The following is a 25,827-nucleotide window of genomic DNA, read 5'->3' as shown; positions in this document are numbered from 1 at the left end:
AACACTGTACATTATTTGGTCTTTAGTGTGCTGGAATTGATGTTCGTCTATGTGATGTTGGTGAGGCCATTCAAGAAGTTATGGAATCCTATGAGGTCGAAATAGATGGGAAGACATATCAAGGTGTGTTCTTTAAAAATGTATCTTACTTAAAATGGTGTGAGCTTTGCAAAATTAGTTTTAAAGAAGAGTGTTGAGTGCTTTCTTTGGGTCAGCTGCTTCATCTTTATCGCTTGAGAATATAGAGGGAAAATGGGGAAATGACCTGCTTATGGTAGGAGGAGTATGTGGTTGTTAGCTGGGAATTGTTGCCAGTCTCCTCTGGTAGCTGATAAGAAGACACTTGGGGATTTATCCCAGGGTGGCCAAAATGCAGACTAGGTTTTCTGTGACTAGTCAGATCACAATTGCCTCAGTGAGTACTGAATTAGTGCTGTCTTGAAGTAATATGTACTATCCCTGGAATTATCTTTTGCATAACTCAAGAGAAGTTAAATACAAAATTGAGAGGCCGATTTATTCCTTGTGTGTTCTTTAATCTTTGTTGTTGTTTTTAATTCTCACCCAAGTATATTTTTTCCATTGATTTTTAGAGAGAGTGGAAGGGAGGAGGGGAAGGGAAAAAGAAAGGGAGAAAAGTTGGTTGCCTCCTTCACACACCCCAACAGGGGTTGGGGGACTGAACCTGCAACCCTGGTATGTGCCTTTGACTAGGAATCAAACCCTCAAACTTTCGGAGTATGGGCTGACACTACCCACTGAGCAATGCTGACCAGGGCATGTCTTTTAATTTTTATTTTGTCTGCCTGCTTCTCTTTCCTAGCCACTGCCTTAGGTACACAGTCCCAGAGTCACCTGTGCTCCTCCTCAGTCCAGCTTTGTTGGACTCCCAACATCTATATGACCACTCTTCTGCCACCATCATCATAGCTTTCTGTTCCAGCTGTCCTAATAACGTTCTTACAGAATTCCTACATTTCCTTTAACCATATCCTATCTCCTTTATAGTCCTTTGAGTGGCATCTGTCATGCTTCCTTACCCTTCAGTAAATTCATATAATGCAGCATTCTTTGCATTACCCTGTTGATAATAATATTATGTTTTTAGCCAGTGCAACAGTAATTCTTCCTCTGAAACCAACCAAAAATACATTTAAGTAAAAACAGATTTCTCTTAAAAAAATTTCTTTAAAACAAAAAATGCATTTAAATAAAATAACATAACTGAGTTACACAGAAGAAGCAAGGCACAGGGATGTCCATTTCATATTAGACAGGTTTTTGATAGCCACAGGCTAATTCTGTGACCAATAGCTATTAAGGTAACTTTCTAGATAAAAGCTACTCACACTTGGATGGGAGGTGGTATGAGAATGAAGAAAACATGCTTTGGGGTCAGGCAGGCCTATCTTTGAGCTTAGATAATCCTATAACCTTTTAAGAACCCAAGTTTGTTTGTTTTTTAGTGTAATAGGATTAATGGTATGATTTTTTTTGTTTGTTTGTTTATTTAGAAACTAGAGGCCCAGTGCACAAATTTGTGCACTAGTGGGGTCCCTCGGCCTGGCCTGCAGGATTGGGCCAAAACCAGCTCTCCAACATCCCCGGATTGTGAGAGGGTGCAGGCCAGGCCAAGGAACCCCACAGGTGCACAATCGGGGCCAAGGAGGGATGCGGGAGGTTGTCAGCTGGGGAGGGACCTCGGGAAGGCTCCAGGGCGTGTCAGGCCCCTCTTGCCCAGTCATGGTCAGCTGGACTCCAGCGGCAATCTAACCTACTGGTCAGAGCGTCTGCCTCCTGGTGGTCAGTGCATGTCATAGTGAGCATTTGAGCGGCCTTAGAATATCATTAGCATATTACGCTTTGATTGGTTGATCAGATGACCAGACACTTAGCATATTAGGTTTTTATTATATAGGATATAAATTTTATGATAGTGTCTGAAATTTATTAGTATTTAACAAATATTTTTATTTTCCACCCCAGTTTTGGGATTGGTGTCATAACAAATAATGTACATTCAAGTCCCTCTCAAAACGGTTTTTTCTATCTTCTTCCAGTTCTGTTTGATCTTGCTTTCAAGGTCTGTACTAGGTGACAATTTGACTTTCAGCTACTGCAGTATTGTAATCTTTAATACCTGTCTCCTTACCTTTTCCACTAAGCTAGTACAACATTTTTGGCTGGCATTTTTACTAGTTAGAGCAGAAAGGGTATGGACAAATCATGAAATTGGGAGTTGAAGAACTAGGCTATAGGCTTAACTTTCAGAAGCAATTCCCAAAAACCATAATTCAGAGCTGGGCCATCAAGGGAGGCAATTTTACTTATTTACTTTGAGCAGGAAGGTAATAGAATTACAGCTGTTGGTTCCAGAATTAGCCTGACACTGTCAAAACCTGATAAAATAAAAATGGATACCTCTGTGCCCTGTTTCTTCTATGTAAGTTTGTTATATGTTCGGTTGGTTTTTTATTTAAATGCATTTTTGTTTAAAAGTCTTTTTTTTTTTTTTTTTTTTTTTGCCATTGCCACACCTGCCCTTTATTGGACTCAGCTAACAGGCTGGCGCAGGCTCTTCACACTCCTCAGACAGCACCCATATAGGAGGGCGGTGCCATCATTCTGTGAAGGCCCAGAGTCCGCCCAAGTCTTGGAGGCCAAGTTGAATCACCAACCAGAAGGTTGGAAGAGAAAAAGGCAACAGGCAGACAGGAAAGGCAAGACTCTTTGATGATGGAGACTGATCTCAAGGGAAAGCTTAGGTTCAGCAGTGTCTCCCAAGGACACTCTGAATCCTAAGGAGAGATACTCGGGCTGGATGGAGTAGATCTGTGTGCTTAGCAGCCAGTGTCTATATGGCAACTTTGAGGAGACTCTTGGTATCAGGCTCAATGTTGAAGGAGGGGAAAGTGCAGCGGTAGTGTCAGAAGGGCTCCCCCATTTGGCATGGTAAGGAACTTCTTAAGATTCCAGGCCACATCTGAGTGGCACACTGGACTCCAAATGATGAACTTGGGATTGGTCATGAGAGAAAATGGGTCATTATAAGGGTCGGGGAACTTGTTCTTCAGGTAGGTGAAGACAGGATGCTTGTTCTGACCATTCACCTCACACTTTTGGGCAAGGGTAAAGGTGGGCTGGAATCCAGCCCCAAGGGAAAACATACTTGAGATTGTTTAGAATCTCATTCTGATACTTCTCCTGATGTCCAAATTGGTTGCAAGGGAAGCCAAGAACCACCAGGTACCTGGGAAAGTTACAGCTCGTTGAGCTGGCTCAGAGCGATGCTACATTCTCAATCAGCACTGCCCTGCCTCGGAATGTATTGAAATCTGTCTTCTCCCCAGCCAAGCTGCTAATAGTGAAGTTGTAGACGACTTGGCAATGAAACCATGGTGGAAGTGCAGAGTCTAGAAAATCTTTTATTTAAATGTATTTTTTATTGGCCCAGTGGGTCAGTTTGACAGGTCTTACAGACATAGTAATACTTGCTGACTTTTAAATACATTTAGCTTATTATTTATATAAAAAGGAATATTTTTTGAAGAGCTGCGAGTTTTATTTTTCTGTACCACCCCCTAAATTTGTAATACACTTGTTATTTTTTCACTGTTACAGATTTGGAAAAAACCTTGCTACCTAATTCTGCCCTAGAAGAAAGGTAGCTCATCCTAAGGATTCTAGCACTGTACAGCTAAATATTTTTAAACATTTTTTATTGTGGACTATAATCAACACTATTTGTATAATATCCTATATAATAAGAGGCCAATATGCAAATCGACTGAACAGTGGAACGACCAGTCGCTATGATGCGCACTGGCCCCTGGTGGTCAGTGCACTCCCAGAGGCCCTGAGCCAGGCAGTGGTGGCGGGAACCTCTCCTGCCTCCATAGCAGCACTACGGAGCAGCGAGCCAGGTTGTAAGGAGTGAGCAGGCAGGTAGTAAGGAGCAAGGGATCTCAGATTGCGAGAGGGATGTCCGCCTGCTGGCTTAAGCCCACTCCCTGGGGGAATCGGGCCTAAGCCAGCAGGTGGACATCCCCTGAGGGGTCCCGGACTGTGAGAGGGTGCAGGCCGGGTGAGGGAACACACCCCCCCCCAGTGCGTGAGTGTCATGCACTAGCCCTCTAGTTCTATCTGTATAGGCCAGTGATGGCGAACCTTTTGAGCTCGGCGTGTCAGCATTTTGAAAAACCCTAACTTAACTCTGGTGCCATGTCACATATAGAAATTTTTTTATATTTGCAACCATACTAAAACAAAGACTTATATTTTTGATATTTATTTTATATATTTAAATGCCATGTAACAGAAAAATCAACCAAAAAAATGAGTTCGCATGTCACCTCTGACACGCGTGTCATAGGTTCGCCATCACTGGTATAGGCCTTCTCAGTTACAGTAGCCTTCCTCTAGTAAACCACTATGTTAAGTAGTAAAGTATTTGCATTTGCTTTTCTTTATACCTTTTATGATCTAGTTACGTATCCCTAAACAGTTACGTAATTATGCCTAATTTTGAAAATATTAAATGCACATCCTATCTAATAAAAGAGAAACATGGTAATTAGCCGTACATCCGCTACCCTTCCCATTGGCTAATCAGGGCGATATGCAAATTAACTGCCAGCCAAGATGGTGGCCAGCAGCCAGGCAGCTTGAAGCTAACATGAGGCTTGCTTGCTTCAGTGACGGAGGACTCCAACGTTCCCCTCCTGCCTTGCCGGCCTCTGAGCTTGCAGTTTGAAACATTGATACAAATATAGAATCTAAACATAACCCCAGAAACCTGCTTTCAGCCAGCCGGGATCTCAGAGCTGGAGTTGATACAGTGTTTCGATTATAGAACCCAAACAAACCAGATACCTGCTTTCAGCAGCAGAGGCCTCGGAGCTGGAGCCAGAGCTAAAGCTGGCCCAGAATAAAAAAGGAAAAAAGAGCGGTTGGGAGCTTCAGTCACCCACCAGCCTGAAAACAGCCCTCAGCCTCTCACCCAGATTGGCCAGGCACCCCAGTGGGGACCCCCACCCTGATCCAGGACACCCTTCAGGGCAAACCAGCCGGCCCCCACCCGTGCACCAGGCCTCTATCCTATATAGTAAAAGGGTAATATGCCCTCCCAGCACTGGGATCAGCGTGACGGGGCAGCGCCCAAACCCCCTGATCGCCCTGCGGCTCTTGTGTGTGACGGGCTGGGGCCACAACCTCCCTATCCGCCCTGCTCTGTTCTTGACAGGGGAAGGTGCCCCAACCCCCTGATCAGCCCTGCTCTGTGCCCTATAGGGGGGAGCTCCCCAACCCCCTGATCGCCCTGTGGCTCTGTGTGTGACAGGGTGCGGCGCCCCAACCCCCTGATCGGCCCTGCTCTGTGTGTGACAGGGTGCGGTGCCTCACCCCCCTCCCCCGCCCCCCCACGGGCCCTGCTCTGTGTGTGATGGGGTAGAGCCATAACCTCCCCATCGGCCCTGCCCTGAGTGTGAGAGTGGCGGCGCCCCAACCCCCCCTCACGGGCCCTGCTCTGTGCATGATAGAGGGCGGCGCCCCAACCCCCCCACGGGCCCTGCTCTGTGTGTGATGGGGTAGAGCCATAACCTCCCCATTGGCCCTGCCCTGAGTGTGACAGTGGCGGTGCCCCAACCCCCTGATCGGCCTTGCTCTGTGGGTGATAGTGGGCGGCACCCCAACCCCCTGATTAGCCCTGCTCTGTGTGTGACAGGGGGCAGCGCCCCAACCCCCTGATTGGCCCTGCTCTGTGCATGATGGGGTGGCGCTGCAACCTCCCCATTGACCCTGCCTTGAGTGTGACGGGGTGGTGCCCCAACCCTCCAATCAGCCCTACCCTGAGCGTGACTGAGGGTGGCATCGCAACCTCCCAATCCGTCCTGCTCTGTGCATGACGGGGGGCGGCGCCCCAACTCCCCAATCAGCCCTGCTCTGAGCCCGACCAGGGGCTGCACCTAGGGATTGTGCCTGCCCTCTGCCACCCGGGAGCAGGCCTAAGCCAGCAGGGCGTTATCTCCCGAGGGGTCCCAGACTGCGAGAGGACACAGGCCGGGCTGAGGGACCCCCCTCCCCCCGAAGTGCACAAATTTTTGTGCACCGGGCCTCTAGTCTTTATATATAAAAGCCTAAGCGACCATTACGACTGAATGACCGCAATGACTGGTCCACCAGTTGGGGTGACGCTCACTGACCACCTGGGGGCAGGTGTTCAATGCAGGTGTTCAGTGTGCTCCCACAGCCAACCCTCGCGGCCACGCCCCTCCCCCCTGGCCTGCCCCCATCAGCCCCTGGTGCTAAACCATTCGTAGAGACCTGATTCTGGGTCAGGGTTTCATATGTAGCAAAGCAGCTCCCTCGCTGTGATCTGTTGAATGTCAGCCCCCGATACAAGGGTTTGTCTTGCTACCGTTCTCTCCTTTCCCCGGGGCCACCCGCCCGCCTGCCATGGTGGTGGTGAAGGGGGAGGGGGGGAGGGGGGGAACTGCACAGTGGCAGGGCGGGTGGGTGACCTGTCCAGCGACCGTTGCCTCCTCTTCCAACCCTGCTGGGGCCTTCAGGCCCGGGCTGGGATGGGGAACCAGGGGTGGATGGTGGCATATGCAGTACCTTTTCCAGGACAGCTGAGGTCCAGCCGCCAACCTCCCCTGGCCCCTCCCCCCCACCCCCCAGCCAATCTCCTGTGTCTCTCCCCTCCCCAACCCCTCTGTGCACAAATTCGTGCACCGGGCCTCTAGTGTATACATATGCATTCCATTGCACAGTATGTGTATAACTGGGCCTTCCTTTGCTCATTTGCTTTTTTTTTTAGGTTTTATTCAGTTCAGTGTATCCCTAGTGTTTTGTTTATATATTTGAGTAGCATTCCATTGTGTGACTATACCACAGTTTGTTTATTCTATCATGAATCTCAGGACCTTGGGGCTGTTTAAGATTTTCTTTTTTAACATTGGAAATGTTGATAGAGTAATAAAATTTAAGGTTTCATAAATCCAATCATTTTAACACAAAACACTCATTTTTACATTGCGTTTTAGTCCATAACAATATATAATTTTCATGTTTGTAATTATTGTATGCATGGCATTTTATGACTTTTTATTGGTTAACAATACCTCTTTAGATGGACGCCCCTTGTGTCCTCATCACATAGTTTATTCTTTTTCCACCATCTCTCCTTACTCCCTTCTAGTTTTTAATTAATAACATTGTAATAAACATCTTTTTATATTACACTAGTCTTCCACTTTGTATTTTAACTACCTTAAGGTGAGGTTATTTTGTAGAGCCATATGTTGTTTGTAAATAAATGCTTGAACTTCATACTTAAAGGTCAAGAGTTCTGAATAACTTTTTTTCTTACTATGCCAGTGAAACCAATTCGTAATCTAAATGGACATTCAATTGGGCCATACAGAATACATGCTGGGAAAACAGTGCCCATTGTGAAAGGAGGAGAGGCAACAAGAATGGAGGTATGTATGTTCTTTGTGAAGCATTTTGACTTTTTTTCCCCAAACCAAAGCTAGTGATAGTATGTTGAGCAAAATTAACTTGCCATTTATATTTACCTTGGCAGGGATTGGGCCATATTAGTATGCACATTTTTTAAAAAATATGCTTTTATTGATTTTAGAGAGAGATTGCCTCCTGCACACACCCCAATAGGGGATTGAATCTGCAATTTGAGTATATGCCCTGACCGGGAATCAAACTGGCAACCTTTTGGTACTCGGGATGACGCACAACCAACTGAGCCACACCGGCCATGGCATTAGTGTGCAAACTTTATCTAGTCGGATCAGGGCTCAAGTCAGTTATGTAAAATTTGGTATGTCACAGGATTATTCATTCAACACGTAGTGAATATTTACTGAGCATTATGGATGTGCCTTCCAGTCTCTTCAGTAGGCACTAAGGATATAGTAGTGAACAAAACAAAATTCCCTGCCCATGTAAAGCCTGCATTCTAAAAAGAGGACGCAGAAAGACCAAAAAGCGCTAAGGAGGTAAAAAGCAGGGAAAGGTGGATAAGGACTGCCAACGTTATTTCATGTTGTTTCTTCCATGAAGTAGGGAATACCTCAGCCTGACGTTAAGATATGCTAATTTTAATTTGTTCTTAATTTTTCTTGTCTCCCTATTCTAATGTGTTTTTTAGGAAGGAGAAGTATATGCCATTGAAACCTTTGGTAGCACAGGAAAAGGCGTTGTTCATGATGATATGGAATGTTCACATTACATGAAAAATTTTGATGTTGGACATGTGCCAATAAGGTGAGAGACTTATTTCTGTATGACTAGTGACTTTCTCTTCCCAGTTAACAGCTATTTTAAAAATGTGAAAAATATCCACAGTGATACAGCTTTATAGCCTAATATTAAATTCTGTGGATTTCCATAATGCAGCAGAGATTGGCCTGTTAAAAATTTTAACTGAGATGAAAATGATGTAGGTAACTATTTTCTTCAGGTTTCTAATAATTGTAATAATTTCAGAGATAATAATTTTGTGGTATGTCTAGATTTTTTTCTTATATTTGGTAAACTTTTTATTTACTTTAAAAAAATCTTTTTGGGTAGGTGGGTGAAAGATTTACACCTACTTTATGGGCAGGTCTTTCAGCTTGATGCCTATAAAAAGAAATTCTCACCAGAATACTGTTGGTGAGTCTGTATTGGAAATTTCACACATGCATAGGCACAGACATGATAAGAGCCTTCATCTGGCTTCCTATTCAGCTGCCATCTAAAATTAGATATGGGCTATTATATATCCTGGCTTTTGAATGTGGAAACAGGCAACAACAAAATTTTTTAAAAACTTTAAGTAAAGCCACAGCTACTATTTGAGTTTTCCTTGGTGGGGAAGTGAGTTTTGGTAACTTTTTAGCTAACTATTAATCTTGGATTTTCTCCTTTTAGGCTTCCAAGAACAAAACACTTGTTAAATGTCATCAATGAAAACTTTGGCACCCTTGCCTTTTGCCGGAGATGGCTGGATCGCTTGGGAGAAAGTAAATACTTGATGGCTTTGAAGAATCTGTGTGACTTGGGCATTGTAGATCCATATCCACCATTATGTGACATTAAAGGATCATATACAGCACAGTTTGAACATACCATACTGTTGCGTCCAACATGTAAAGAAGTTGTCAGCAGAGGAGATGACTATTAACCGTAGTCCAAAGCCACATTAACGTCTTTTATTTTGTAAGCCTTGTTGGAATACATTATACCAGAATTGATTTGCGACATGTTGTCTGTTTAACAGTGGACCTATATAATACTTCTATTCGTGTTTAAAAAGGAAGGAATTTGATCAAAGGCAAACCATCTAATGTAATTAACCATGGAAAAAGCTTTCAGGACTTTCATGTTAACTGTTTTTTCTCCTGTCTAGAAAATGCTATAAAGTTCAAATTAGTTAGGAATGACTTAAGCATTTTGTTTTGAACACCAAAAAGATGCTTTTCAAATATTTATATTGCCATATTCTTATTTGAATGCTTTGAATGACTACATCCAGTTCTGCACCCATACCTTCTGGTATTGCTTTTTAACCTTCCTGGAATCCATTTTCTAAAAAATAAAGACATTTTCAGACCGAAGAGCTACATTTCAATGTCTGTGGTTATAATTTTGCACAGAAAATAGCTAAACTTAATGTAGGGAAATGTAGAGCTTTTTATCTGGATTTAGACCTTTACACTGAAACTTTTTTTTCTGATATAGTGGCTAAACAAGATCTATACATGTATAAAGTAGGAGAAGCTTCATAAATTAATATACAGCTTTAGGAATATTTTGCCTTTTTTTTAGGACCTTATATTAGTCCTTATCTTTCATTTTTTTCTCTGGCATTGGAAAGATCTATTTGTAACATGACTTAGGAATATTGTACAACTTGAAACCTTGATTTAGTAAACTAACATTTAGATCCTTTGTCCAGTGCTACATTTATTAGGAAAGGTATTCAGCTTGCTTGGTAAACCAAAAATGCATTTAAAACCACAAAAACAGGAAAATTTTCCATGATTAGGTCTTGTTCTAGTTAGAAAAGTTAAATTGAATTATTAGTCTTTTTCATTAGTGAACCAAATTCTTTAGCACCCTGTACCTCGACTGGTTTAGATTTATAACATTATGGGTGATATTTCAGGAAGTGAGGTTATAGTGACTTATTAAAGCAGCTAAGTGCATAAGTTGAATGTAAGATGCATAATACTTGAACTGAACCCCACTACCAATTTTTGAACAAACTGTTTGAATTTTATGTAAATTATTTTGGGGAATGTTTCAACAAATTTTCAAAATAGTTATGTACTAAGGTAAAGCCTTAATTTGTATGTTTAGCACAGTAACATTTATTGCCTCTGGGATGCTGTTTTGTATTTTAATGTTTTTCTCATAGGAAGAGAAATTTGACTTCTGTACTTAGACCTTTTATTATACATTAAAAAGCCGCTTTCAGCATTCAAGCTATAAATGAATGTTATCTTGTGGGATAAACAATCTAGTTTAGCTATATGAGCCATGTTTACTATGGTGCTAATGTTCAGTAGCTATCTTTGAATAAGTTCTCCATTTTCTGTGATGTGCTAGTGGCAGAGCTCACCAGTTTGTGCTTGGAGATGTTACAGGGCTTGGGCCCTCCAGCTAGCTCTTCTGGAGTTGTGAGTCCATACTATTTTGATGTGCTTTGGAGGGAGGTATAAAGTATCCTGATTTCCAAGCCCCTGAATTTTAGAATTGACCTTTTGAGTCAAGAATTTTGGAGCTTTGTGAGATCTCTTTAGCAGTAGTGATCTCAAACCATTTATGAGATCCAAGCTCCCTTCCCAGGTAACTGTTGGAAGCAGTAGCATCACTTACATGCTGCTGGAATGGCTGGAAGGGATATGATCTTGTATATAGAAAAGCTTTCACTTAAGAAAAAACTGTATTGTTTATCTGCTAGCCATGTATCTCTTGAAATCATTCTGTCATGTTTATAATGATGTACCTTATTGGTAACCAATTATTAGTTTGAATGTTTAACAATAGTGCCTTTAGTAAATTATTTTACAACCAAAACGTTGTTTTTGTTAGATCAATTTAGCATAATGTAGAAGCCCACATTAAGATGTTCAGTAAGAAATCTTAAGTTTCTGTGCATTGTCTAGGTTTTAGTTTCACTTTAATAAACTTTTTTAAGATCTGATTTAGGTGAGCAAAAGTTACCACATACTTCCTTGACCTCACACATAGCACCCCTCCATAGGTTTTAATTTTAAGGGATTAGAAAGGGCTAAGCCACTTTATTTCTTATACATTACATTGAAATAAGTACTAAAAACAAGCAACTTTCCTATAAAATAGGCTAATATGCAAATTGTCCCGTGGACCAGGAGTTCGACCACAGGGTGGGGCCGGCCAGCCAACCACCCATGCCCCCTAGCCCCCAGGCTGGCCCTGCCCAATCAGCAAGGGGCCAGCTGGACCCTACCCATGCATGAATTTGTGCACCTGGCCTCTAGTACCATTATAAACAACATAGCTTTCAAAGTTGTTTTAAAATATCCCCCTAAAATTAAGTGTTAAAAGGTATAGCAGTAGATCTAAGTACAATGGGGCCTTGACTTACGGGTGTCCCGACTAACAAGTTTTTTGAGATACCAGCTGTCTCTCGGCCGATTTTTTGCATTGAGTTGATAGAGTAATTTGAGTTAACGAGCTCCTTAATGAGCTCGGTCTCGGAACAAATTAAACTCGTAAGTCAAGGCCCCACTGTATAAAGTAATCCTTGAAATAAAGACTATACTCAGTATCTTCACATGAGTCTTTAATGAGGTATAATTACATTAACAGTTGAGGTAATGATTTGCATAGGTATTGAATAAATGATTTTAATCCTTAGCCATTTAGCACTCGAGTTGTATTTTTGGCATAAATGATTTGTCTGTTCAGTGATAAAGTCTCATTGCACTTCACAAAGCTACCCCAGATGACTTGTTCTCTGAAATTTAAGGAAAATTTGCCAGTAGAGGTTTTCCTTCACAAGCTTATACTTAGATGATCACTAGTGGAGAACAGCATTTAACATATTATTTTCCACTAAGAATTCAACCTGCAAGCAGACCCGCTTAAAAAAAAAAAGATCTAGTGGTTAACACAACTCTTACAGAGCTGATCAACATATATTAGTGGATTCTCCTCTTTCTGAAATAAAGTTAGCAGCAGTAGGATTTTAAAGAGATCTGGTAAGATTATAAGGGAAGAACAAAGAGTCATACTATGTTTTTAATAAAATGCAAGATTATATAATTTTAAATGTCAGGACCCCATGTTTGAATATCTGAGAAGCTCCTAGTATTCACATAATCCTAGCAAGAGTGAGCAGTCCAGACCTTAGAAAAATGAGATACATATTACCCAGCTGCCAGTTTTGAAGATTTACCTTCTCTGCCCTGTAATTTTTTTCTCTTCAAGACATATATTTTATTCCAGGAAGAATCTCAAGATATGCAGTACAAAGTCTTAAAAGATTTAATATTTAGACATAAAATGAATTCATAACCAAATAAAATTGTACTTGTATAACAATACAGTTTTGGTAAATTCAAGTTTTTTATATTACTTCATTATTAGAATCAGGACAAACCAGTTTGCTGCCAAATGAATCATTAAGTCCCAACCATCATTGTTTTTATGTCCACAGAACTGAAGTTATTTAAGCATACTATTTATAAAGCTGTCATTTTCATTTGTATAGTTGAGTATGCCAAATGAAGAACAATTATTAAAAATAAATTTAAGCCCTAACCGGTTTGGCTCAGTGGCTAGAGCGTCAGCCTGCAGACTGAAAGGTCCCAGGTTCGATTCCGGTCAAGGGCATGTACCTTGGTTGTGGGCACATCCCCAGTAGGGGGTGTGCAGGAGGCAGCTGATTGATGCTTCTCTCTCATCAATGTTTCTAACTCTATCCCTCTCCCTTCCTCTCTGTAAAACAATCAAGAAAATATATTTTAAAAAAAAAATTAAAAAAAAAATGAAGTTCCTTTAACAACAGTAATGTCTTCTGATCCCTGTAATACACAAAGCTTCAGGAATATCAATGTGATTGATAAGTATCTTTTCTCTTTGAAAATAGTAATTTAACTACCTTCAAGGGGCAAAGGTAACTTCAACATACAAATAGCCTGAAAGAATTGACTTTTGGGTAAGATTATTAGTGAAGAAAGTGTATATAATTTTCCATAGAATAAATTTGTTTGGAAAATAGGTACAAAAGATAAATGTACAGCCCTAGCTGGTTTGGCTCAGTGGATAGAGCATCAGCCTGTGGACTGAAGAGTCCCAGGTTCAATTCTGGTCAAGGGCACATGCCCAGGTTGGGGGCTTAATCCCCATTGGGGGACGTGCAATGATTTCCTTTCATCATTGATGTTTCCCTCTCCCTCTCTGAAATCAATAAAAATATATATACTATACAAAGATAAATGTATAAAATGATACCACCTTAACTTCAGTACAAATTCATGATGTGCCAATCTATACTAATAAAAGAGAAAAATGGTAATTGGCGTACGACGATACCCTTTTCATTGGCTAATCAGGGCTATATGCAAATTAACTGCCAACTATGATTGGCAGTTAACTGCCAACAAGATGGTGGCTAATTTGCATATGTAGGCACAATGCAGGGAGGTGAAAGGGAAAGCAGGAAGAAGCCCCCTGCCACTGACAGTGATCGTAAACCCTGGGGCCGCCTTAGCCCTGCCCCCCAGCCATGATCAGAGAATCAGGTGCCTTTTCCGCCCTGGCCAGTGATAGCAGGAAGTAGGGGTGGAGCCAGCGATGGGAGCTGGGCACGGTTGGTCGAAGCTGGCAGTCCCAGGAGCTAGGGGTCCCTTGCCTGGGCCTAAAGCGGAGCCCACGATCACGGGGCTGCTGCAGCTGCGGGTCCCCGCTGCCCGGGCCGGATGCCTAGGCCAGAGGTGTTAGGCCTGGGCAGGGGCGGAGCCTGCAACCGCGGGGAGCTGGGGTCCCCTGCCCAGGCCTGACACCTCTGCCGAAGGCCTCAGGCCTGGTCAAGGGGCTGATCCGGTGATTGGTGATCGGAGGGTGATGAGGGTCAACTCCTCTGGCCGAGGCATCAGGCCTGGGTGGGGGGCGGAGCCGGGGATTGGGGGGATATGATGGTCCCCTTGCCCAGGCCTGAAGCCTGGGTCAGAGGCGTCAGGCTTGGGCGGGGGCTGGAGCAAGCGATCAGAGGGAGATGGGGGTCCCCTGCCCAGGCATGATTCCTGGGCCAGAGGCCTCAGGCCTGGGCGGGGGCCAGAGCCAGTGATCAGGGGGAGATGGGGGTCCCCTGTCCAAGCCTGACACCTCTGGCGGAGGCATCAGGCCTGGGCAATGGGCCGATCCTGCGATTAGAGGGTGATGGGGGTCAACGCCTGAGGGCTCCCAGTATGAGAGAGGGGGCAGGCTGGGCTGAGGGACACTCCCCGCCCCCCCGCCACCCAGTGCACGAATTTCGTGCACCGGGCCCCTAGTCCTATATAATAAAACCCTAATATGCAAATAGACTGAATGGCGGAACGACTGGTCGCTATGATGCGCACTCACCACTAGGGGGCAGACGCTGAACGCAGGAGCTGCCCCCTGGTCAGTGCGCTCCCACAGGGGAAGTGCTGCTCAGCCAGAGGCTGGGCTCATGGCTGGCAAGTGCAGCCACCTCCGCGGCAGCGCTAAGGACTCCTAGGGGGATGTCGTAAGCTGGCAGTCGGACATCTCCCGATGGGTCCTGGACTGCGAGAGGGCACAGGCTGGGCTGAGAGACACCCCCCTGCCCACCCCCCTGTCCCCCCGTCCCCATAGTGCATGAATGTCCTGCACCGGGCCTCTAGTTAAAATATAAAAGAGGTAGTAACACCAGTCTGAGGTAAATACTAAATGCTTAAAACTCCCCAAGTACTTGAAAAAAGGTTAGTTACCTATCATTGATATACATATATTTATGCTTTGTCTCTGTAAAAAGACTTGTAGATAAAAAATTATAAACATAGTATGCACTGATTCATAAGTACAAAATAAAAACAAAGCTCAAAATTGTAAATAAGCCCTTTGAGAAAATATATACACAAATCGCAATAAGCACCACTATCTTTGGATCAACTAAGCTTTTCATTAGAGGTATCAGCTTCTTCATTAGGAGGTAGGCTACCAGACAGGAATTCTGGAGGCAGGAGTTTAGAATGTCCATTCTCAGTAACTCGCTGGGTATAAAACAAGATATAAGCTTGGGCCTTGCGTACTTCATCCATAGTGCACATGCTTAGCTTGGAATCATTGCAGTGTACCCAGAACCCTAGAGTGAAGCACAGAAATATACCTTAATGTTTATAAAGGAACTTGAGACATTTCTATTATAAATTAAAACATGGATTTAGAAGCAATCGTTTCAGTGAGTTCAAGTTTTTTTAAGTTTACTTTTCAGTTATAGTTGACATACAGTATTATAGTAGTTTCAGGTGTACAATATGGTGATGTTTTATACCTTACAATCTGATACCCTAATCTAGTACCTATCTGGCACCATAGGTATTACAATATTATTGAATGTTGCCTAAGCTGTACTTTACATCCATCCTTGTGGCTATTTGTATAACTGGCAATTTGTATTTCATAATCTCATCTTTTTCACCCATTCTCCTTGAACCCCTCTCCTATCTGGGAGCCATCGATTTGTTCTCTATATCTGAGTTTGTTTTGTCCTTTTGTTTTTTAGATCCCATATAGGTTTAAGTGAAATCATATAGTATTTGTCTTTCTTTGTCTGACTTCAATTAGCATACTACCATCTCCATCCATGTTGTTGTAAGTGGGAAGATTTCTTTCTTTTTTATGGCTGGATGATATTCTACTTATGTACATCTTTATCCATTCATCTATCAATGGACACCTAGGTTGAATTAAGCTACTTTTTAAAGAGAAAATGATTGTCCAGCCTATTCATTTCTTTTAGTGAGAAATACAGCTTAGGCAGTATGTTACTCCAGAATTATCTACCTTTATCCTAGATGTAATTTGAAGTTACTGATTACTTGACACTATTTTTAATTCCTGGTATAATCTTACCAGTTAATGATTTTGCTGCTTATCACACTATAAAGCCAATAGTATACAACTGACTCTTGATACTTTAGTGTTAAATTACCTTCCTGAATTAACTGGGCTTTTTGTCCATACGTCTTTTCTGATTTTGGGTTTTTTTGTGTGTGTGTGTTTTTGTAGGTGTATGTGTTGGGGGAGGGGAGGGAAAATAGGCGTCAAGAAGAGGCTCATCCTTTAACAGTAGGAAGGGAAAGGAGAAATAAAATATGAAACCTAGATTTAATCACTTTTGCCACCTATGAAGGATCCATGGAGGCAGACCTTCAGTATTTTCTATGAGCAATAATGCAGAAACATTCTTGAGAGAAAACAAGAGATAAGTGGCTTTGTTTAAGATGATCTAGTGGCCAATTTAGAAACTGCTAGAGCCTGAACTCCAGCTGCCAAGTCTAACCCAAGATAAAACACTTTTCCCCATCTATACCTCCTTCAGAATTATAGCAATAGGCAGTGTAGTGTCCTGAGCCAAATCCTTTCCCATGGTGCATTACGACAGCAGATAAGTCATAGATAAAACATTCTGATCTGAGGGATTTCACGGACTCCCTGCAGCAATAGGGCTCCATGTTTAAGGTTTCTTTAAAGTCAACATGAACACCAATCTTCTCCCGGTTATTACGTCCTGACCATCTGTGAACAAACCAGGGTAAAAGTATTAACAAAATCAATGGAAAATAACCAGGTACTAGGTTCAGATAGTCAATGTGGTCATACTTCCCAGTACTGGATTGAAGCATGGCAAGCAGTGTTTTTATCAATGTACATAGTATGAGCTAGTGTTATGGGGTTGGGGGGAGGGGGTGGTGAGTAATGAAATATGGTAGTTCTTTCAAAAGATTCTAATCCATTTAGGATGGTTTGGAACAGAGAAAAAAGGCAGACTTCAATGAAAATGATAATATTAAGTTACTAAACATGAGGTTAAGAAACAATAGCAGATAAGAGAGGGAAGAAAGGCTTATAGACAGGTTTTTAAAGGAAAAGTACATGAAAATGCTTTTTAGTACACTGTTAAAAATGGTATGGAACTAAAGTAAGGCTTGCACATTATATTTTCTGCTGGACTGAGAGTCATATCCCACTCCTTCCCCAGGAACTGTATAAAAGATCCTGCATCCAATGCAACTTTAACTTTAGTAAAGATGGAAGGACAGACAAAAATAATGGGATGTACTTAACATGACACATTCCTATCATTCTCATTTTCTCTTTTACTTTACCATAAAATCCAAACCTTATATTAATTATGCTAAATAAACACTTGTAAGCCATCTAAATGGAAAATACTCATTCCTACTGATAAATTGAGTACTCAGTTTTTTTTTCCTGCTGAAATACAGTAAAATGGGAAAGAGCAACAAGATAACAATGTACCCAGAATTCATAGTGGTTTACTTCTGAGGCGAGGGAAAGAGAACAGGACTGAGAGGCACACGCAGGGAACTTGTAAGCTATCAGAAGTATTCCTTTTCTTATGCTTCTTCAAAGAGCTCCTGTGTGCTTCTCCCCAATCCCATTCTCTCTTTTCATCTTTTATTTACCCTATATACTTTATACACTGGAAAATACAATAGTGCTTTTTTAGTAAAGTAGAAAGATAAATGTGGTGGTAAAGGCAGTATCAACATGGTCTCTAAATCAGATATAAATCAGGGCATGAAGGATCAAATACGTTTTGGGCAGAAGATGGAAGGAAATAAGAGTCAAACAGGTTTGTATTGAGGAGAGCTTCAAATGCCAGATTAAAGAGCAGTTATGAAGAACTGGAGGTTCTACAACAGTTTATAGTAGCCAATTAAGTTATCAGTTTAAGTAACAAAATTTTAAATCCTTTCGATTCTCTTTACAGAAGCTCATGTATGTTCTCACTTTTCAGTGCTGTCTAGCCCTTATTACCTGAACCCGAAATGCAGTAGGAATAATCTTCCTGTTCTCATTCTACTTGATTGTATACACAATGGCAAGTCTCACCTGACTTTTCACTAAACCTTTTGTTGTAGACCCTTCCCTGTTCCTTCCTCCACACCTTTGTTCATGTTACTCCTCCTGTCTATACCCCATTCATTCACTTAATATTTTGGGGCATTGCTTGTCCCACTGGTAGGGGAAGAGAAATAAGTAAACTGTTAATTGTAAACAGTGGTTTCTGACATTAAGCCAAATAGGGTGATATGATACTGATGGTTGGAGTGGTGGTGCTTTTAAATAGGATGGTCAGGGAAGTCCTCTCTAAAGAGATGACATGAACTGAGACTTGAATGACAAATCCCCTATGTCATTAGAGAGGCTTTGGGAACATTTGAACATCAACTAACTTCCCCCTGCAAGTCTCAGATTAATCAGTTTGTTTATAGTTTGTGATATTTACTATTTCCACTTCACCATTATTTCTGTGCATGCCTTACTGTAATCTTCTTGTGAAAAGAATTCTACTTTATATTCTTCAAAGAATATAGAACATCTTGAATTAAAAAGCACTCATATGATGTTTTCTGACTGAAATAACTGAGTCAACTTAACAGTGAGAAGTAGAACTGAAAAGAAAGGTAATTTTATTTGGGGCTTCTATTTTGCCTTCTGTAATGTCTGAAATTTTTTAAAAAAACACATATTACTTTAACTGTTAAAAAATTAAACCATGGTCTCAATAGTTTTCAAACCATAGCACATAAACTAACTTCTCATTCCTTAAGAGAACAGCAGCTCTCAGGTTAACATAGTTATTGCAAGGTATGAAAGCATATGCTTTGATTAACCAACAGATTTGCCAACTTATTCACCTAACTAAACATATTTCTGAAGACTAGAGTTGTTTTTAACTGCTTTGAATTGAACTGATGTATCTTTGTTCAAATATTTTCCAAGGATGAAGCAATTAAGCCAAATACTCTAAGTTACAAATTTAAAAATTTTACACCTAAAATATGCTGAATATTAAAGAGTACAAGCAGAAACTTACAATAATATTACTTAGCCAACCAAAATGTGAGGAGTCTGCTAATCAGCAATGCATTCTATAAGGGAAGCTAATCAGGTTAGATATTGAATATGGCATCCACTGGTCAAGGCTAGAGACAATGATAGAATTTTTTTTCCTTAAAAGTCATAAATAGACCTAAGTTATCTACTAGCCAAGTATACAGTATTAAAATTTAATTCATCATATATTAAGTTCTGAAGCACAATAAGTAATGATAAGTTAGAAGTATATAGTTGGTAGGCAACCGATTCTACTACTACTAACCTGAATCGTTTGAGATGTAGTCTGAGAATCTGAGGTAGGTGGCATATCGTAAGCTGTTTTTGGGCTTCTGTGAGTACAACTGCTTTTGAGGAAAACCTTCTACGCTTTGCTGTGATATCAAAGAAATGAAAATCAAATTTAATTTAAGGACACAAGGAAAATCTGAGTAACGTTTTAAAATAATTCACACATGCGTTATCATTTAAATATCTGTGTTACAGATACTATACTGTGCTAGAGATAAAGATGTCTTTTGCCTTTAAGAAACATAATAAAAAACAAAAAAACTTATGAGCTGATCAAGGTGGATAGATATGTAAACAATTAAGTAAATGACTTAATATTGTAAATAAGTCAACAGAATGATATGGTGCTTATAATATTTTAAAATGTATTATAAAACCATATTTTTCATTCATTCATAATAGCATTTTACTCCCAGATTTGGTGATGAAAACCTCTAGGACCACTCACATTTATGTCCAAGAAAAAAAAAAGGAAAAAACTCCACCATACAAACTTGATCAAGATTTTTTTCCTACCTATATAAATCTTCGGTTCCCTATAACAGTTCATATTAGATAGCACTCAGAAAACAATGCTAGTGTAAGTCATTTTATAAAATCACCAATTGATGTGACATTCCTTCAGTGCTAGAACATCAAATGTTTCCTTTATATTACCTTAGAAGTTTAGTATCTAGAGCCCTAGAATTATTTTTTTTTCAGACCTGACAATTAGGGAAAATTCTTGAAAATTTATAGTATAAACACTAACATGCCATGTACACATTGATAGAGGAGATAAAGACACCACACATAAAGACACAACAGAAACCTGGCCAGTGTGCCTCAGTTGGTTGGAGCATTGCCTATAAACCAAAAGGTTGTGGGTTCAATTCCCCAACAGGACACACCCAGTTTATGGGTTAAGGTGCGTGCGGGAAGCAATCGATAAATGTTTCTCTCCTGCCTCTCTCTAAAATCAGTAATAATAAATAATAATAACAACAATAATAATAAAAGATAGACTTAATATGCTTTTATACACTATTCCCCTGGAGGATAATGCTTCCCTTTAATTGAAATGGCTATTTCATCTCCCTGTGCCCACCTCTATTAGAGAGCTTACTGTAGCAGATCTTAATTGTTTACCTGTTTCCTCCATTAAAAGCGCCTAATCTCTAGCCATAGCAATTAGAACAATGACTATATAAAAGAGATAGTAGACATTTTCAAAATAAATCTTTCTTTTTCTGGAGCCAATCTCCATAGCAGCAGTTCAGCTATATATTATTTTCTATTACATAGGTATGTGTACACCTATACATATATACATATATTATCTATATCAATGTTTTTATATGTAGCAAAAAGACTTAAAGCAAACATTTCTTTCAGTACTAAATAACATGCTTTCCTTTTACTATTCCCCTTTGCTACTTTATTCTGCCTCACATATGAAATTTAATTTTTTTTATTTTATAAATCCTTTCTGTCCACAATTGACACAGGATCAAAAAATGTTTTTAATATCATCATTATTGCAAACATACACAAAGGTTCATAAATGCCAATTATAAGGTAGAAATATCCAGCCTAGTTTCTTTTGATGAACTGACAAAGAAAGCTTATTTCCATAACTGCTACTTAAGGAATTTTTTCCAGCTTCCTTTCATTCATTCATAGAAAAGCAAGGAGAATATAGTCACTACTTACAGTTACAATGGTCACATATGTAGATTTTTCCTTCTAAAGCTTCTGTTTCTGTGAATTTGGACAACATGTCAGTAACCAGGCATGACTGGGAAGCCATATCTTTTCCATTGCATTGGTATCTTTCGGGAAATTCCAGTGACAAATCCCAGAAAGGTTCTATGGTATTTGATTTGTTGTCACATGCAAGACATGTAACCTGCAAATAAAAATGTTTCAGATTACAATGCTCCTGTCAAAACATTTACTCCTTTCACGAGAAGTCACTGCCAATTTAAAAAAAAAAAGTTTTTCTTCTGAAAATGCACTATCATAATACTGAATAATCTGCTTTATATTATTTTCAGGAAATTCATTATTTTTTTTTTCCTTCCAAAACACTGTCAGTAAACTAACCATGCATTGGTGGACTTGAACTACTAGGCATTCAAAAAGCTCCAAGGGAAAAAAAAAAAAAAGCTCCAAGGGCATTAGTCAAATCTGAATTTAGGTAAAAACAAACTGTGGACTCAGATATACATTTATATATATATATATATATATATATATATATATATATATATATATATATAAATGCATTTATATATATGCATTTAATTTAGTGTGTTTAGATAATTAGAATTGCAGTTCTTTGCCCTTTTTCTTTCTTCATCTTTCACCAGTTGATTTTCTCTCCCCAAGTCCCTATAACCCCTTAAACATGATACAAGTAAAATACTGTATTTTTATATATAGAGGTATATTAGTGTATATAGATCTTGAAGCCCTACCAACTGATAATTTCAAAAGATAGTAATATGACAAATAACGAGGTCATACTTCATTTAAAGCAGACATCACTACATTAAAATCCTCACCAAAATATAGGAACCACAAAGAATATGGGAAGTTCTAACAACTTACATAGGATAGATGTCTAGTAACTGAAAAGGGAAAGAATAACAACTTCTGCGAAGAATTCGGCAGGATTTAATGCCAGAAAACACTGAAAATAATTGAAGATAGACTTTATAGATCATTCCACACAATATGAAATGCAGTTGATGCTTGAATAGCATCAGCATCTTCAAATTTGTTCCCTGTAGGATTAACCTCCCCCCACCTCCCCCCCGCCCTTTCTCAACCTCTCAAAGAATAAATATAATAAAGTTAACCTAAGAAGCTCTGTTTCCTAATTTCCCTTCTCCACAAAAAAAGCTTTCATACCATGGACATGAAACTACTTCCAATGATTCATGAAGGAAACTATAAAAAATGAGCTGACTTTATACATATCTGTGAAAGTAATCTATTTTGACTTGAAAACAGTACTAGCTCTAACACACTAGATCAGGGGTGGGGAACATGCAGCCTGCAGGCTGTATAAGACCCGAGAAATCATTTGGTGTGGCCCTGCCAAGGCATTAGGAGTTAATGAAATGTTTGACAAAATATAGCAGGCTAATTTTTAAGTTGATAATTTTGTATGGCCTTTGAATGATGTTATAAATATCCAAATGGCCCTTGGCAGAAAAAGGTTCCCCACTCCTGTATGAGATAGAGAATATGCATCTTTTAGGCTTCACTTTATGAAGTCCCTACAATGAAAATCGTATTTTAAAAAATCCATACCTGACTAAGAAGTTGTCCATGAAAAATATTATTCACAACATTTAAAACCTGTTTGATAAGTTTCCTTTGAGAAGTGGGGATAAGAGCTGGTAACCTGGTACCAGTTGTCTCTAGTTCATGTTGTATTTTATCCAAGAGTTCACAAAGAAATTCCTGAGCATCCTGTTGGGCATAACCACGAAAAGCAGGAATTAGTCTCCACACTGAGTGTAGCATAGCAAATGGTGAGACGAAGGCCCACTTTCCAGACCACATGACTTGGAACAAAGTATGCAATTCATGACAGAGAGAAATGTATTGTGAACTTGACTTCCATGGCTGAATAAGTTCCATCTTTCTACTCTTTGATGTTCCAACACTTAGTCTGGATGATAAACTTGGATGTCTGGAGCGAACAGAGAACATATCTTTTTCTTGGCATTCATTCACTTGATATACTGTATCTGTGATTGGTGGATGCTTATAAGATGATTTTGTCTTATCATTAGTTGTCACAGACAGCCATTGGTTCAGATCAAGTTTTAAAAAACATTGTCGAAAAATAAGTAAATGACTCAACACTTGAAGAACAGAATTCATATAGCAAGTATTTCCCAAATTTCTTAATCCTGTTACACCAGGAATTACAATTGGCCTTTGTTTAATTGAGGGGTCACTGGCTTTTTTATATCTTACGTCCTCTGAGGTAGATACTACTTGGTCTTTTGCTGGTGATGCTGAGGTTAGTAGTGGTTCTTGAACAGGAACTAATTCTATTGTGGTGGACAGAGCTAGACCTTGCAAACGTAGACTCTTTCTTGGAGGCATGCTTTCCAATTCTGCTTTAACTCGATGCTCTAATTCTTGCCGTCTTTTCTTCACTTCTCTATTTTCTATTTTTTCCTGATATTTTTCTTCTTGCCTCTTTCTTCCAACGGGTGATTGTTCAAACCAAATTCGAAAAATTTTACCCATTAGGATCCTTCTCCTGTGCCAAAGAGCAGTATACATTTGATCTTCATTTTGAAGCAGAGATTGGGCACCATCATGTAAGAAATAAGAATCACCACTTATACTGATAGATTGTAAAACCCTTCCCCTGCGAGTGGTGCAGTGATAATTTTGACTTTTAATTGCACTTAATGTACTTCGTAGTAACTTCAGGTCTCCAGCTGCATTATCATTAAGAACATAATCATCACAAAGGTAACAAAAAACATACATATCATTCACCTCTATTGCAACAGGATGACTGCTTTCTTGAAAGTGCTTGACAGCATGTTCTTTAATATATCTCCCACAGGCAACATGGGAACAGCTAAGGCAAGCCCAAATCGACTCACTTGTATTGCAGTTCACACAATGCCATTTCTGAGGGTTGAGAATGGAATGGTCTTGAGCAAGCTGCAACTGTCCAATGTGTTTGCATTTATCCATAGTTAACATTTATTTAGTCTAGCTGAGAAATACATAATCCAAATCAGTCTCTGTTCATTCTTGAAGCATCTGAAAACTAAGCAGAACACTGTCAATTTTAATAAAATAAGAAGCCAATATTTTTCTGTTTTTATGAGGTATTTTTCCAAGAATAATCTTATAAATTTGCTGCTTCTGCTACAATTTCTAGGCCTGTCATAATACCATAGGCAGTTCTCACATTTCCCTTGCTGCATGCAGACTTCTCTCCACCTTATTTCCCGCAGCGGTTCTCAACCTGTGGGTCGCGAAACAATTAAAATACATCCTGCATATCAGATATTTACATTGTGATTCATAACAGTAGCAACATTACAGTTATGAAGTAGCAACGAAAATAATTTTATGGTTGGGGGTCACCACAACATGAGGAACTGTATTAAAGGGTCGCGGCATTAGGAAGGTTGAGAACCACTGCTTTAAAGTCTTTTTAAATTTTCTGCCATTATCTACCTAATAGTGTGAGGGCAGCTTAAGATTGGGGCTGGCAAGACCAAAATATATTTCTAATATCTATGTTCTGAGAACCCTACGTGGAGTTAATAAAACGTACTCATAGTTAAAAGCATAGGTTTTTGAAGCAGAAAAACTTAGGTCTGAATTTTACCTCTCCACATACCATTACATGTCTGAGTTGAGTAAATAGTTTAACTTCTCTAAACTTCATCTGTAAAACAGGGAAAAATCATACCAACTTCAAATTGCAGAAGAATTGAGATAAACTATCTGACACACAGTAAATGCTCAATAAATGGTAGCTATATAATGGTGGCTATAGTGAATGCATCTTAATATTCTCTTCTATTCATGTAAATAAATCATATTTCATATTTTACTTAATTACCATTTTTAAACTTGGCTTTCCATTAGTAAATCAATAATGACCTTTAATTCAAGACTCTGATCTGATAAACTTTGACAGTTTGCCTTAGGGAGAGAGAAAGACAGAAGGGGAGAATGCCTTTGTGTTTGAGTAGACTCAGGAATGTGCTAGAACTTGTAAGCAAGTAAAAAGAGAAAAAATACAAAGTGGATGGCAATATAATGAACTTTTACATTCTGGTAGGCTTAACTAAGCATTATCTGAAATTAAAAGCTTATTCTAAAAAACAACACAAGTCAACATAATAAAACAAAACAAAACTCTTCCCCCTATCACCTATGATTTTGACACTGAAACTTGTTCCTTTATCAGATAAAGTCAGGAACACTTCTGCTACAGTAGTTAAACATAGGGAACCGAAATCTAGTTAAAAGCAGGGATCACAAAACATTTTCTTTATTGTTTTAATATAAACTGAACACAAATTTCTGGTCACAGGTGGGGACCTGGTTACAAAACACTCAGAACATTGTATGTAGCATGATCAATGCTTTAATTTTTAGGGCAGCAAAACAACATGAATTTAAAAGGTACTTGTGGGTACCACCTAGGGAGGGCCCTTAGAAAACTGCAAAGGTAGAGTTGATTTTTGGTTTCTTTCCATCTCTTTTTTGCAAAATCTCCTACCTAGCAACCAGAGACATCCCCTTCTCCCTCCCTTCATTTCTTAACTTTTAGATATAGGGTATCCCTGAATATGGACTTAAGACTGACCAATCCCAACATTCACATGTGCACATATTTCAACCACGTTT

At 39.8% G+C, this 25,827-nt stretch overlaps 2 protein-coding genes and 1 pseudogene across 5 annotated transcripts in view; 1 reads left to right on the top strand and 2 right to left on the bottom strand.

Moving 5' to 3' along the window:
* The window catches only part of METAP2 (methionyl aminopeptidase 2), a 35,702-nt gene extending 26,085 nt beyond the window's left edge, over window positions 1-9,617 (top strand). For all 4 annotated transcript variants that reach the window (XM_059681949.1, XM_059681947.1, XM_059681948.1 and 1 more), the window contains exons 8-11: window positions 27-123; window positions 7,378-7,481; window positions 8,168-8,283; window positions 8,932-9,617. In XM_059681949.1, coding sequence (XP_059537932.1) covers window positions 27-123; window positions 7,378-7,481; window positions 8,168-8,283; window positions 8,932-9,184 — 570 coding nt within the window. In that variant the 3' untranslated portion in view covers window positions 9,185-9,617. The remainder of the gene's footprint in view (window positions 1-26; window positions 124-7,377; window positions 7,482-8,167; window positions 8,284-8,931) is intronic.
* On the bottom strand, window positions 2,755-3,511 carry LOC132225572 (glutathione peroxidase 2-like; annotated as a pseudogene).
* Window positions 9,618-15,161: 5,544 nt separating the features above from the next.
* On the bottom strand, window positions 15,162-24,159 carry USP44 (ubiquitin specific peptidase 44). Its single transcript, XM_059681945.1, has 5 exons — window positions 22,735-24,159; window positions 21,127-21,322; window positions 19,409-19,517; window positions 16,589-16,794; window positions 15,162-15,358 (listed from the first exon to the last, which is right to left on the bottom strand). Exons 1-5 carry the CDS (start codon window positions 24,157-24,159, stop codon window positions 15,162-15,164), a joined length of 2,133 nt encoding a protein of 710 aa, XP_059537928.1.
* Window positions 24,160-25,827: the final 1,668 nt, after the last annotated feature.

This window comes from Myotis daubentonii, chromosome 2 (assembly GCF_963259705.1).
Source record: "Myotis daubentonii chromosome 2, mMyoDau2.1, whole genome shotgun sequence".
Lineage (NCBI taxonomy): Eukaryota > Metazoa > Chordata > Mammalia > Chiroptera > Vespertilionidae > Myotis > Myotis daubentonii.
The sequence above is the reverse complement of the archived record's forward strand: the minus strand, read 5'-3'. Positions and strand labels throughout refer to the sequence as shown.

Coding starts and splice junctions, on each gene's coding strand:
- USP44 (XM_059681945.1), bottom strand. CDS start 24,159: ATGTTAACTATGGATAAATGCAAACACATTGGACAGTTGCAGCTTGCT. Junction 19,518..21,126: donor CATATGTGACCATTGTAACT/GTAAGTAGTGAC, acceptor TTGATATCACAG/CAAAGCGTAGAAGGTTTTCC. Junction 15,359..16,588: donor TTGCTATAATTCTGAAGGAG/GTATAGATGGGG, acceptor GCTTCACTCTAG/GGTTCTGGGTACACTGCAAT.